The sequence below is a fragment of the Mus pahari genome, chromosome 21 (assembly GCF_900095145.1).
Source record: "Mus pahari chromosome 21, PAHARI_EIJ_v1.1, whole genome shotgun sequence".
In the NCBI taxonomy this organism is placed as follows: Eukaryota; Metazoa; Chordata; class Mammalia; order Rodentia; family Muridae; genus Mus; species Mus pahari.
Window position 1 is genome coordinate 35,617,296 of NC_034610.1, and position 14,257 is coordinate 35,631,552.

Consider the following 14,257-nt stretch of genomic DNA (forward strand, 5'->3'; position numbering starts at 1 on the left):
TCCTATAATCCCAGTTGATTCAGGACTTCTCAGAGTCCAGATTTCTCTGTGATTCTTTGATTTTTGCCTCCTGTGAACCTGAGATTCTGGGTGTGTCTGAGTTNTTGGCAGTCAAGCTGCTCTGAGACACTCAAATACTAGTGTGACCCAGCTCCTGTTATCCTGGGATCATGTTGTCCTAAGATCCTGGGCATGTTACAGTGCATGGAAGTGGTGTCTCCTTTGAGGATCATGGAGTTGTCTGGTCTGTTCAAAACCAAGGTAAACCAGAACTGATCAAAAGGAACCTGAGCCTCTTTTCAGGAAAGGCTCTGGTGTCCTTGTTCATGCTGTTACAGGCCCATCACTATTGGATTAGAGCAGATGTTGTGTTCCACTCACCAGTGATCCTAAGATCGCGTGCACAGTCCTCTAGGGACCATGGGGGTGTCTGCTGACTCTGTGCCCTAGGTAACCTGGTGCTGGCGCAGACTGGAAGGGATTTGTGCCCCTGGTCAGGCCGGTACTCTGCTTCCCTAGTGCTGTCTCAGGTCCCGTGCACAATTGGATTGGAGCAGATGTTATATTCCACTCACCAGTGATCCTATGATCACTTGGGCAGTCTGCTAGGGACCGTGAGGGTTTCCGCCGACTCTGCGCCCTAGGTGACTCCCAGATAGATGTTTATTGGCAGGTGCTGCTCCTACACAATATACAACAGATTAACCCTACATAACACATCTAAACTAAATGAGAAGCTATGCGTGCGTCCCCACATCAGCATGTACTGTGCGTGTACTGCTGCCTGTGACCCATAGTAAACTGGAACAGAGCTGTGCTTTGGCTAAGTAAGTAATCAGTGCCACTCTCCAGACTAGAGATTCTCTTCAAGAAGTTATTCAGAGTTAACTGGTGGGTGTCCCAAGCACCATGTGAGAAGTTTGGGCTACTAGAAGACAAACTTCAACAACGGAAGCTGTGTGTGCTCATAAGCACAGGAGCACACTAGAGGCAGATTTTTAATATTTCTCTTCTTTATAGTAATGAGATCAAAATTATAGGGTTGATAGGATTTCCATCTTAACTCATTATGGAACAGTCAAGTCATAGATTAATTTTACATCGGGTTGGCTGTAAAATGTTGAATGAGCTAAATACAGCACAATTATACAACTTGGGAAATTTTCTGTACACCCATACACACAAACACACCCATACGCATGCAAATACACACACATACATATACAGACAAAGACACACACACCCAACACACATAGACATACATACACATACACATAGATACACACACACACACACACACACACACACACACACACACACATTTTTCTCTCTCAGGTTTTCATCTGGGTTTGGGTTTTGAACAAGTCTCAGCAAGATCTGTTTTCCGTTCTTGGAACACATTTCACTGACATGCTTAGCAAGAAGGCTGAAGCCCATGTTCATAAAACCATTCCTCCATTCCTGTAGTTCCCTAATCTTTGCATTGCCTATGGTCAGACAATCCTGCTAACTTCCCCCTTTAGGAGATGCTATTCTGCTGTTTCTAATGACCGTTGGTGGATGACACGTCTACCGCGAGCCCATATATTGAACTTGCTCCTTCCATGCCAGCGTCTCCTGTCAGTACCTGGAGGCAGTTTTTGCAGAGTGCTTGGATGCCCATTCTGCCCGATGTCCTCATTATTGCGAGAGAGGTCTGCTTCGACTGACTGCTGATACAGAGCCAGCAGCTCTGATTCTTATGCCTCAGTAGCTCTTGTACCACAGGCGCCGACCTGTCAGGTGAAGCCAATAGCAGTGTTGTGATGTGACTGCCACAAAGCCACATCCATTCAAATGAATTAAGCTGCTTTCGATTTGCAATAACAAAGCAAGATTCCAGAGTTTTAGCCACTCATTTCCCATGGTCTTTGATTAAGCTGAATTATTAGGATGGATTTTATTTAACTTGAAGTTGGTTAAACCACAAAAGAAACTTTATTAATCCAAGTTGTTTTTTCAATGTTCTATTCTTTAAAAAAATTATTCTTTGAAAATGCTATATGTATAATATATATATAATATAAATGATATATCTTGATTATTACTACCCCTTGACACCACCCCCAGCTTCTCCTATAACATCTTACCTCAACTTCTTCCCAACTTCATGTTCTCCTTAATAAATTGTATAATTTATTTACTTATTCCTCTGAATTCCCTTAGTGCTGCACAAATGCATACATGCATGGGGTCATCCACTGGAAATAGGAAATCTACTAGTAGTCTCAGTCCTAAAGAAAAGTCACACTTTCTCTCTCCCCATTAGTCACCAACTGATCGTGGGGTGGGGTTTACGGAGCCCCTCCCTGCTGTGTGCTGGAAAATTCAACTGGCTTGATCTGGTGTGAGTTAGTGCGGGTACCTTCTGCTTCTATGGATTCATGGGTATGATATGCCTGTCATGTGCAAAAGACAGTGTTTTACACCACTTCTCCCCACAACATTCTAGTCTTCTGTCAAGTTTTTGTTTTTAATTGTGCATGTGTGAGTGTGTGTGTGCGTGCCTGTGTGTGTGTGTGTGTGTGTGTGTGTGTGTGTTATGCACATGAGTGCAGTGCTCATAGACGCCAGAAGGTGGCATCAAATCCACTGCAGCTGGAGTTACAGGCTGTAGTGAGTGACCCAGAGTGGGTTCTGGGTGTTGAACTTGTTCCTCTGGAAGAGTAGTACCGTCTCCTAACCACCCATCATCTCTCTGCCTCAACACAAAGTTCTTCTCTCATAAAAATGTTTTCAGATTTATTATATGTTTGAGTGTTTTGCATGCAAATATGTATGTGCATCATGTGTTTGCCTTGTGCCATGGAGGCCAGAGGAGGTGTGGGACCCCTTGGGGCTGGATTTCTGCATAGTTGTGAAACACCATGTAGGTTCTGGGAATTGAAACTGGGCCCTGTGCAAGAGAAAAAGTTGCTCTAAACCACTGAGCCACCTCTCTCGGTCCCAATATTCTATCTTAATGCATATAACTGTATTAAACATTTCTCATGTCTCACAAGCAGGCTTATTTTAGACATTTCTGAGATCAGTGTGCATTAAAATGTGGACATATTTCCTCTTCTTAACTATATCATTAATAGTTTTCAGTTTCTCATTCTGACCGTAAGTCTTTTGGAGAAAGGTGTAGATTTAAATTTTACAGTATATTCATATAGAGAGTTGAGTGTCCTTGGAGTTTTATTTTTTAATTTTCAGTGTACAAGTACTTATTCCCTTTAAAAGGAACCAAAATTTATTCAATAACCTTCTCCCAGCACTTACTGAGATATGCCAGGCCAGTGGGTCTGAAATAGAGTTCCAAAGATAAATGGGTAATTTCTAAGAACACAGAAAAGGCAGGCAGCCCATTAGAATCCTGGTGAATAGATGCTTATATAAAGGTATGTTCTGTAATGTGAAGGTGAAGCTTGGCTTGGGAACGTCATTCTGGGTTAACCGAGTGTTAATATTCATTGGGCACAGTGGCTTCCACCTGACCTTTCTAAATAATCTATAACGCTGCAGCCAAGAATTTCTATCACAACTTAGAATCTAAGGTAAATTATTCATAAATATTTCTCTGGGGGTCCTTTCAGTATAATGTATAACATAACTATAAGCCATACACTTGTTCCTTAATTATATGCTTTAATTTATCTAGAGGAGATTTTTATTCTGTAAATTTCATATTTCAATAATTATTTTTTACCTTAAAAACATTCATATTAAAAACCATTTAAATTACTGCTGATACCAAAAGAAGATTAGACACAAGTTGAGATGAACAAAAATGAATTTTTAATGGTGTCAAATTATCCTTTTAAGTGTAGCAAAAGCTGAATTACAGTTTAGGAAGTACAGTGTGCAGTTAATTACCTCCAGGGTGTCAAGTAAGTAGGACTATGTTACCTGCTGTGAGAATGAACAGAAAAAAGATGGCCCTAAGGGACATTTTGGCTGTTTTTAGCAGAACCCACTGATTTGTGTGTTTCTAGCAAAATCTAAGCTTTACCACCACACCCCATCTAACCCTCGGTTGGATTCTATTCACACCTCATTCTCCACGCTTTAGTACAGTGGTCTTTGCAAAGTTTATCTTTCGTGATCTGTATCCTGGGTTCACAACCTCTTGTTTAAAATAGACAGGGCTGGAGAGATGGCTCAGCAGTTAAGGGCACTGACTGCTTGTTCAGAGGTCCTGAGTTCAATTCCCAGCAATCACATGGTGGCACACAACTATCTGTAATAGGATCTGGTGCCCTCTTCTGGTGTGTCTGAAGACAGCTGCAGTGTACTCATATACATACATAAACAATTCTTTAAAAAAAAAAATGAAATGGAACAATCAGACATCATTCAATACTCCTTTCTTAACTATAGAACTTGGCTCATTATATCACCAGAAGAAGAGTCATGTAGGTTATGAAAATGTTGGAAATACCTAATATAGAATCTGGCATTTATTTGTGATGTACAGACACAGGTGTGTACTTATTTTCATTAGAGAGAGAGAAAAAAAAAGAAATGTAATGTCGGATACCTATCTATCTATCTATCTATCTATCTATCTATCTATCTATCTATCTATCTAATGTTAACTTTGACCTTACTTTTTGCTTTGACTTTTCCAATGTTTAAAAGTTATTTTAAGAGCAGAGCTGAATGAGAAAACAGAATAACACCCAATGCTCCTTTCAGCAGAATTGGGGTTCTATAGACTGTCTCTGGGTTCTATAGACTGACTCTGGTAGAGATTCTGTTCTGAGCTGGCCTAATGCTCACCTCAGTTTACCTTTTGCATATCAGAGTGAACTGCTTTTCACCTTTTATGAAATCCTTTGTGGAAAACCAATCAGTCAGCCTCTTTATTTTTGCATGTGTTGACAAGGTAAATATTAAATGCCTTTCATTCAAAATGAGAACTTAGGAGAACTCTGAGTAACATTTAAAATTCAATTTTTCTGTCATCAATACACATTTTGTCTATTTGCCAGTCCACTTAAATTTTTTCCCAGCAAAACATGTGATGCTGTTCAGTAGGTTATGTTACTTTATATAGAAAAGGTTTCTGCTTCCCTTTCTCACAGTGTGGCATAGCTGAGTTTGTTTCGAGTATCCATTTGGAGGTCCCATATAACCTCCAGCAGGCATTCTGCAGGACCCTGGAGGAGGTACAGAGGGACGGCTGTGCGTCTAGATAGAGCCAGTCCTGTTCTCATTCCCCAGTAGAGGGAAGAGACAGGCACACAATGGACTGTGAAGTCTCTATACTTGTGTGAACAGTAAGCCCCCAGGGACATTGTCTGCCCATCACAGGTCTAGACATCCTGCACATGTCATGCTGTGGTCTTTCCCTCTCTCCTGTGCCCAGGAGACTTCCTCAGAATTCTTCGGGATCAAGAAGTCCAGTGCCCATCTCTCCAGTACCATTATGCTTTTCTTGGTTCTTTTTACTTTTATACCTTCATTTCACCCCATAGTATTCTAATAAGAATTTCCTAACCAGTACCCCCAGAGCTCCTAGGAACTAAACCACCAATCAAAGAAAACACATGGTGGAACTTGTGGTTCTAGCTGCATATTTAGCAGAGGATGGCCTAGTCGGTCATTAATGAGAGGAGAGGCCCTTGGTCCTGTGAAGGTTCTGTGCCTCATACAGGGGAATGCTGGAACCAAGAATGGGATTGGGTGGGTTGGGAGCAGGGGGAGGGGCGAGTGGATAGGGGATTTTCAGAGGGGAAACTAGGAAAGGGGATAACATTTGAAATATAAATAAAGAAAATATCTAATAAAAAAAGGGGAAGTCTCAATGTAGTTTAAATTTGCATTTCCTTGTTAGCTAAGGATATTGGTCATTAAAATTTTAATTTTCTTAGCCATTTGCATTTCATCTTTTGAGAACCTTCTCTTTTGTTCCATAGTCTATTTTTAATTGGATTGTTTGTTTACTTGACATTTAGTGTTTTGAGTTCTTTATATACTTTTAGATATGACTATATACCAGCTATACACCTAACCAATGTAGATTGTGAAAATAAATCTCTAGTTCCAATGCAAATTTCCTTCAAAAAAGTTTCCATAAGGACATGTCTACAAGTACCTAACTAGAGAAAAAAAACTTTCCTATCACGTAAATAGGACTTTATTCTTAGAAATGTGGTGATGTCTTTTGAGATGTTTCTACTGAGGATAAGAAATACCCACATTTGAAGTGAGTATTTCAAGTTCAAATCAACAACAGCAAGAATTGCCAAAAAAAAAAAAAGAAAGCAAAAAATAAAATAAAATATAAAACAAAAGAAGACAAACAAAAACCAGACAGAAGAAAGGACAAAAGAAAGAAAGCCAACATAGACCTCATACTAAAAATTAGGCAGCTGTTCTATACCTTGCAGCATTCGAGTGAAGAAAATAGAGAAAAATGAAATTTTGGTCAGTATGACACTGTCATATTGGATGTCAGTATTACGATCAAAATGGATTATGATTGTAGCTTGACATAAACTGTCTGGGTTCCTGTATGTCTGTGAGTACCTTATTCAAAGACAGTAGCACTTAATTGTAGTTATTTCATGGAAAGTTTCTGTGATTCAGTTAGTTTTAGAGCCATTCCAAAGATGAGCACATTAGAGGCTTAGAAATGGTAAACGACTTGGCCTAAAGTCATATGACTCTTACCAAATGCCATATGCCTTTCTGACTATATGTAACACTATTTCTGTCATAGCTAAGAACATTAGAGTGTTTTTCAGATATCTAGTATGGACCTTCTACTTTGCTGTGGACCCTTCTTTTATTTATATGTACAATAAAAATCTGTTCTTAATTTATATATATGGGTTCTTGGCTTGCATGTACGTCTGCGCACCCTTTGCGTGATGCCCAAGAGGGCATTAGAGACCCTGGAGCTGGAGCTGCAGACGCTTTGTTAGCTTTCATGGGGATGGTGAGAGCTGAGCCTGGGTCCTCTGCAAGAGCAGTAAGTGCTCTCAACCACTGGGCCATCTCTTCCACCACATATGTGTGTGTTTTCAAATATGATTTGAGCTACCATACTATTGTCAGAACAGCATGAACTATGAGCTTCACCATCCCCGGTGACCTTCCTCTGTTCAAAGGGGAAGGAGTCCAATGCCATTTTTATTCTTAAAAGCCAAGGTGTTTTTTTTTTTTTTTAGCATGTGTGTTACCAACATTTCGGACAAGACAGTTCTTTGTTGTGGGTCTTGCCCTCTCTGCGTATAGATGCTGAGCAGCACTACAGGTCTTAACTTGCCAGTGTGACAACCCAGAGTATCTCATTAATATTGCCAAAGCTGACTGGCCCAGCAGACCAGCCCTGCTGTAAAGTCAACGTGAAGAGCCTTGCTGCAAATGTAACCCTCTGCTCAGTTTCTGTCTCAAATGTTACAGATTCCATCCAAACTATCTGTGACTTAGGCATTGTCTTAGCAGAACAAGTCAGGTGCACCACTAAGGTAACGGGCCCTTAGCTCTCTAGGGCAGCTGTCCTTGTGACTGTAACTGGCGTTCTAGATGGTGTCAGTGTTCAGAAGCGCATTCCCATGCACGTTCACGGTCATTGCAGCAGGGAAGGAGAGCATGGAGAACCATGCTTGCAGTTTCAAATATACCAAGTGGGAGTGGTACTTGGCACTTCAGCTCATTTAGCCACAAAAGCAAGCTGCACAGGACACATCTGAGTTCGAAGCAGAGCGCATTTGATTCTCCATGCTTAAAGGGAATACCTGGAGTTACTGGTGAATCTCAGTAATGTGTATCACTAGCCGCAGTAAGTCCTATATGAACTGATTCAGGACATTTGAGGTACAGTGTCTATTCCTTGGTTCTGGAAAGAATGCATAAGTATGGAATAAGTTACTATGTGAATAAGATTATGTGAATATAATAAATTATAATAAATTTATTATGCATACTGGTTTGTAAAATATTTACATTTTTGGTAATATTTCCATATATGGCAATAGAGTTTTCAATTAATGGCTATGATAAGCTCTGTTTGTTTGTTTGTTTTCTGTCTTCCAATAAGCTTTTATTATTCTTTTGGGCTAAACATATTTCTCATTGCCTTAGAATTTTTACACAAGAATTGTTTTCTTTTCATTACTTTTCTCCTTGTATGCTGCAAATACAAAGAAAACTCTATTTGTGTTTCTCCCTCCTACATATCTGAATCTGAATGATTTAAATACATTGCATAACTTGTGTAGTTGAGTCTCTAGGGAAGTGTTTCTCAAGATTTATAATTTTAATAAGCAAGTTCACCTGGGAAATTGTTGGAAATCTGAAATTCAATGGCAATATTCTCTCTTTTTCTCTTTTCTCTTTCCTATCTGTCTGTCTGTCTATCTATCTATCTCTTACTGATAGTTTTAAAGAAAACTGATGAACTAAAGGAAGAGCCCTTTAAGTCACCTTTGATCAACATATAGAAAAATGTTTGAGGGCTAATGGACTTAATCTTGGTTTTGAGTTTATTTAACAGAAGTTTTCTGTTTCCCAAGTTTAGCTTGCTTCACAGGCCTTATACTGTTGGAAGAATTTTATGTAGTGATAAAGAGTGATGACTATATTTTAGTATTTTTTTAATTTTGAAATTTGAGATGATTGTAGGTGGGTTCACATTTAATATGTGTAAAATGAATTGATAGATTTTGTGTAACATTCAAAGAACACATACAACTTGTCGAGTTTATTTTCATCTGTTGCTAGATTTAGTTTCTATGTCCACTTCCTGTTGTGCTTGTTGATATCATAATAAGTTTTCCTGAAACAGTAATACAAGTAGTTTAAAAAGCTAGTATTATTTCTTATATCCTTAAAAAAATCCAGCCTTTCCTTATCAGATTGGAAGATGAATTGTACTTCAATAGCATATGTTGTATGCAGATGCTGAGAACTCAAGTTAGAACCTTAGTAATTGCTGACCCCATATGTTCTTTCTAGAATTCTACCAAATATCTGGCTGGGCAGCTGCCCTCGTCAATTGGAACATGTGACCATCAAACTGAAGCATGAACTGGGAGTTACAGCTGTCATGAATTTCCAGACTGAATGGGATATCATCCAGAATTCTTCAGGCTGCAACCGCTACCCTGAACCCATGACTCCAGACACCATGATGAAGCTGTATAAGGAAGAAGGCTTGGCCTACATCTGGATGCCCACTCCAGACATGAGCACCGAGGGTAAGGGCCGGAAGTAGCACTCGGCTTCCTTGCTGAATTTGCTTCAAGGACCTGTTTGTCTTCCTCTCATCTATAACCAGATGTCTAAACTGTGAGTTATAAAAGTGGAATCAACATAAGGATTTAGATTTACAGTTACAGAGCATACAGTCCTTAAGGGATGGCAAGTCTTCATGAATGAACTAAAGTCGGGGTTTAAAAGCATAATGGGTTGGTTATAAAGACACACAGATATCTTGGGGAGCTTTCGTTAGATAATCTAGAAAGGCTTTTGAGGCAGTGAGGTCTGAGGAACTTTCTGAGCAGTGACTGCGGGGAGGACAAGAGGAAGAGGAGAGGATGGAAGAAAGAGCGATGTAGAAGAATCTTCCACTCTTCCCGAGAGGATGTGGCACCTTGTAGGAACTGAAAGACCAGTGTAGCTAAAGAACTGAGAATATGAAAGTACCCCCAGGACTTGAGCTACAGTAGCAAACAATGTCACGTTGTCAGAATCGCTTCAGCAGGGGAAAAGATGGGAAGCCGGGTAACTTGGAGGTTCTTTTTGTTTTAGTTTGTTTACCAAAAGTATTTCTATTGCTGCAGGAACAGCTTGGAGCTGGGTCTGGGAGTCCAGTGAGGTGGGAGTAGTAAGATGGGTAATAATAATCTGGGAGGTGAGGCCCTGAGGCTGTGGGGAGGAGCATGGTAGTGAGGCAGTGTTGACTGGGTAAGCAGGTGAGACCAGTCTTTATGAATGGGTTATGCGGTCGGGTACCGCTGGGGAAGCAGATGACTAAGTAAGTCATCGATGTGACATAGTATGTAAGCGGCAGTAAGGCAAGAACCAATTACAGTGCAGAGAAGAGTGGACAATGAATGACGTGGTGTGCTCTGGAGATTACGGCTTCTCTCTGACAGGGGCTAGGGCAGATAGGCAGACTACACGATTTCCGTGGCGTTTGAAGTGGGCCTGGCTTGGACGGGGGATGTGGGCAGAGAGAGGGAAATGAGAGGGCAAGGAGGAGCACAGACGAAGGCGCAGAAGCTTGGATTGTAGAAGAGCCATCTATAGATGGAATAGACAGTTGCTGAAAAGCAGGTCTAACTTTTCCTTTCAATAAGAACCACCTCTCGACGACAGTATTAATAACATATCAGCAGGGGGCAGCAGAGAGCTGTAGAGTGCATAGGTTTGGGGCGTTTGGAGATTTGCTCTTCTGGGTAAGGATGGCATTGAAGCCTGGACAGGAAGCTAGAAAGCCTTTTTCTCCATCCTGCTCTCTCTCTCGGTATAATGCATGCTATGTCTCCACCCCTCTCGTGAACGAAATGGATTAACTCATCAGCTCCGGGGAAGATTCTAGGCAGACATTGTAGTCACCCCATTTTGCAGAGGAAAAGACAGCTACAAAATGGTTATGTAATGGGACCAGGACTTAAGACTGGGAAGAGTCACATCCCACATTTCAGGGGTGTCATCCTGTCTCACAGATCTGCTCCCAAAGCCAGGCTATGAAGCCGTAACCGCGCGTTTCTTTGTACGCTTCAGGCAGAGTCTCCAGACCCAGGTATTTTCAGTTCTTCGTGTTCACGATTAGGTGCAAAGCTGCGAACTGAGGGGACATAGCTTATCTCCCAGAGACCAGAGGTCTGGAAAGCAGCACCACTGGCCACTTTGAAACTTCAAAGACCTCAAGTGGAATTTAAGGCCTTTTCTTGAGGCTAAACCCCAAACCAGACAGAGTTTGCATCAGCAGAAAGAAGGACAGATTTAGCTCTCTGAAGACTGTCTGTCTGGCTTTAAGACAGTCAAAGAATTGTTTGAGCCTTCAACTGTAGCACAGAGATTTTGATTTGACTTCTGTGGTTCTAATTTCACAGCATCATTGCCCACCGGGGTAAACAGGAGGGGACAGGGCAGGCAGGGAGCGGTTGAGTCATTAATTCTGCTATTCCGCCCATCCTGTCCCATGCTCTGCTAACTGAAGGGTCCCAGGTCTAAAAGGGAATTTTTCTCAATAGTTTGGTTTCATCTTTCTGCTGGGAGTCACTGGAGTTGTATTCAAAGCATGGTTGTGGGGGGTCACTGGGTCAGCAGGTCAGGGTGTCTAGAGCTATCATAGCAACAGGAAGAGAGCCAAGCAGCCCACAACTGCCTTAGCACAAACTCTGACACCGAATAAAGGATTTGGTTCAGTTGGACCCTGACAGGTTATCAAAGAGTTAACCACTCCAGAGTGGCAGGGTGACTTTCTCCCAACAGATTAATCTATGTAGCTTACAATTATAGACCAATGCACATATAGATTCCCCCACCCGGGTATTTTTAGAACGCCAGGAGGAGGAGGGGGACCTGTCTGGAGGCATTCTGAGCTGCTGCATAATGCTGTCAGGTGAAGTCTGGAAGGAGAGTCTGTTAGACTCAATTGTCATAGAGCGGCTGCAGTCAATTGTCCTATTGATCCTTCCTGTTGTACACTTTGTCATATAAGGACGGCTGGCTTAGACATCTTCCTTTTCAGTTTTCCTTTAAAAAAAATGGCTCCTCTCTTTCACCTGGGGAATGAAAAAGAAAATCTCCAAGTCAAAGGAATAAATTGTGTTTGCTCATTAAAACCCCCTTCTCAGGGGGACGTTCCATTGAGTGCTGCTCTCTGCTCTGTCCCTGTAACAGCTTAGCTCTTTCCTCCCCAGTGAGCTCTAAGATTCTGGGTGTTGCTTTATTACCACGCTTCAGTCATCCTCTCACTCAGCAGACTCAGTTCATCTCTGCCTTTCTGCCACGACACTGACTGTGGAGCCTAAATACCTGGCAGGCTGGAGCCTGGTCGGCCTTGAGCTGGTTGTGATGTAGGCAGCTCTATTACCTGGCAGGCTGGATCCTGGTTGGCCTTGAACAGGTTGTGATGCGATGTAGGCGGGTCTATTCCTATACTGGCCAGCCAGAGATGGGATCTCTACTAACTAGATTATAATAGACCGGAAGATTAGTCACAAGTTTTGTTTTTGTTTTTTGTTTTTTGTGGTTTTTTGGTTTTTCGAGACAGGGTTTCTCTGTCTAGCCCTGGCTGTCCTAGAACTCACTTTGTTGACCAGGCTGGCCTCGAACTCAGAAAGCCACCTGCTTCTGCCTCCCGAGTGCTGGGATTAAAGGCATGTGCCACCATGCCCGGCTAGCCACAAGTTTTAAAAAAAAATATTTTATTAATTCTCTGAAAATTTCATAAAACGTGTTTTGAGCACACCCACCCACATGCCCCCCCCACCCCCCGTAATTCCTTCTAGGTCCATCCTGCACCCTGGCCTTCCTATACCCTGCCCACCTTGTAATCTCTTTGTGTTCATTTTGTAAATAAATCATGGTGTCCACTTTGTGCTGCCTATATGGCACGGGGCCATCCTCTGCAGCATGGTCAACCTACTGGAGACACTTTTGCAAAGAAAAGTGGCTCTCCCTACTTAGAGCTGTCAAGTACCCATAGCCTTCAGTTAGGGGTGAGAGTTCTTTATGTTTCTACCAAAAGATGTTACAGATAAGATAGACCCTCATCTATACTATATCTTAAAGGTGGAAAACAAGACTTTGCAAGTGAAGTACCAGTGTACAGTTATGGATCACCCCGAGTAAGATGGGGAAGATGCATGTGTATGCTGTGGACTTTTTTCTTGGCCAACCATAGACAAAGCAAAATAGCCCTTGAGAGGCTTTTGACCTCCCTTACCTCAGGTCCTAAAGAGTCAGGTGTTAAATGCTGTTCCATTTCTTATAACCTTGGCTTGTTCAATACCTGCTTCCCTTTCAGGGAGCTTTTAGTCACCCAAGACTTAGATTAGCCTCTTTGCAGGTTAGGAGCAAAAGGTAGAACAGAGAAGTCGAACGTGTCAGATCAAACAAGTGGGGTTGCCTGATTGTTGTCTGCCGTCCAGTTGTTAGGGGGGCATCTAATGCTTATTGAGTGAGCATCTATGCCCAGTGCTTGTTTTAAATTCCAAGGACAGAAACACAGATGGTAGAGTGTTTTGCTTGACCTACATAAGGTTTGCAATTATTTTTTTCAATTTAGTTAGCTGCATTTAAAGTCTGGAATATTTTCCAGAAAAAAAGAATCTGGTAACTGGGGAGATGCTCAGTGGTTAAGAGCACTTGCTGCTTCTGCAGAGGACTCAGGCCAGCTTCCCAGCACCCACATGGTAGCTCGCAACAGTCTGTAACTCCAGTTTCAGGGGATTCCAAACCCCCTTTTGGCCTCTCCCAGCATAGGACATGTGTATAAATGGAGAGAAACAATCGGTCTTCCTTCCTTCCTTCCTTCCTTCCTTCCTTCCTTCCTTCCTTCCTTCCTTCCTTCCTTCCTTCCTTCCTTCCTCTTCTTATTGGCTGGAAACTTACCAAATTACTGCACGCATGCACGCACGCACGCACGCATGCATAACTCATGCATGCGCAGATTAAACCTGCCTTTTGGTGCGCTGGCTGGCACGGACTCTCTTGTACACTGAGGATCCTCCTTTCATTCCTTGGTGACTCAGGCTTTCTGCACGGGGACCTTTGATGCAGACTTCTTCGAGCCAGGAAGACACTGCCATCTCACAGGGTCGCAGCCGCGGGGAGGGACTTGTGAGAACACAGAGGGAGATGAGGCAGAAGGTACCAGCAACCAAGTTGATGGGGCAGGAACACAGCACAGGGGCTAAGGTACCGGCTTTTGAGTCAGACTAGTTGCAACAGAGTAACCTCTTACAGATTTAATTGGAGCATATTAAAGTTCTCAGTTCCTTCATGCAAAAGTTGAGGATAAGAGCACCTGCTAAAGGATTCTCCCAGATATCCAAGACTTCTCCTCTGACTCCTAAGCTGTGGTCTTGCTTCTTTTTTAAAATTTTTTTCTTTTTTATGAGATATTTTCTTTATTTACATTTCAAATGGTATTCCGAAAGTCCCCTATTCCCTCCCCCTGCCCCTGCTCCCCTACCCACCCACTCCCACTTCTTGGCCCTGGCATTCCCCTGTACTGGGGCATATAAAGTTTGCAAGACCAAGGGGA

The 14,257-nt window shown here is 42.1% G+C and overlaps 1 protein-coding gene across 2 annotated transcripts in view; it reads left to right on the top strand.

Moving 5' to 3' along the window:
- The window catches only part of Epm2a (EPM2A glucan phosphatase, laforin), a 107,459-nt gene that overhangs the window by 86,118 nt on the left and 7,084 nt on the right, over positions 1-14,257 (top strand). The window contains exon 3 of one of the 2 annotated variants that reach the window (XM_021221644.2): positions 8,989-9,230. The exons of the other annotated variant lie outside the window; for it this stretch is intronic. Within the exon in view, the coding sequence (XP_021077303.1) occupies positions 8,989-9,230 (242 nt within the window). The remainder of the gene's footprint in view (positions 1-8,988; positions 9,231-14,257) is intronic. 2 annotated transcript variants of the gene reach the window in all.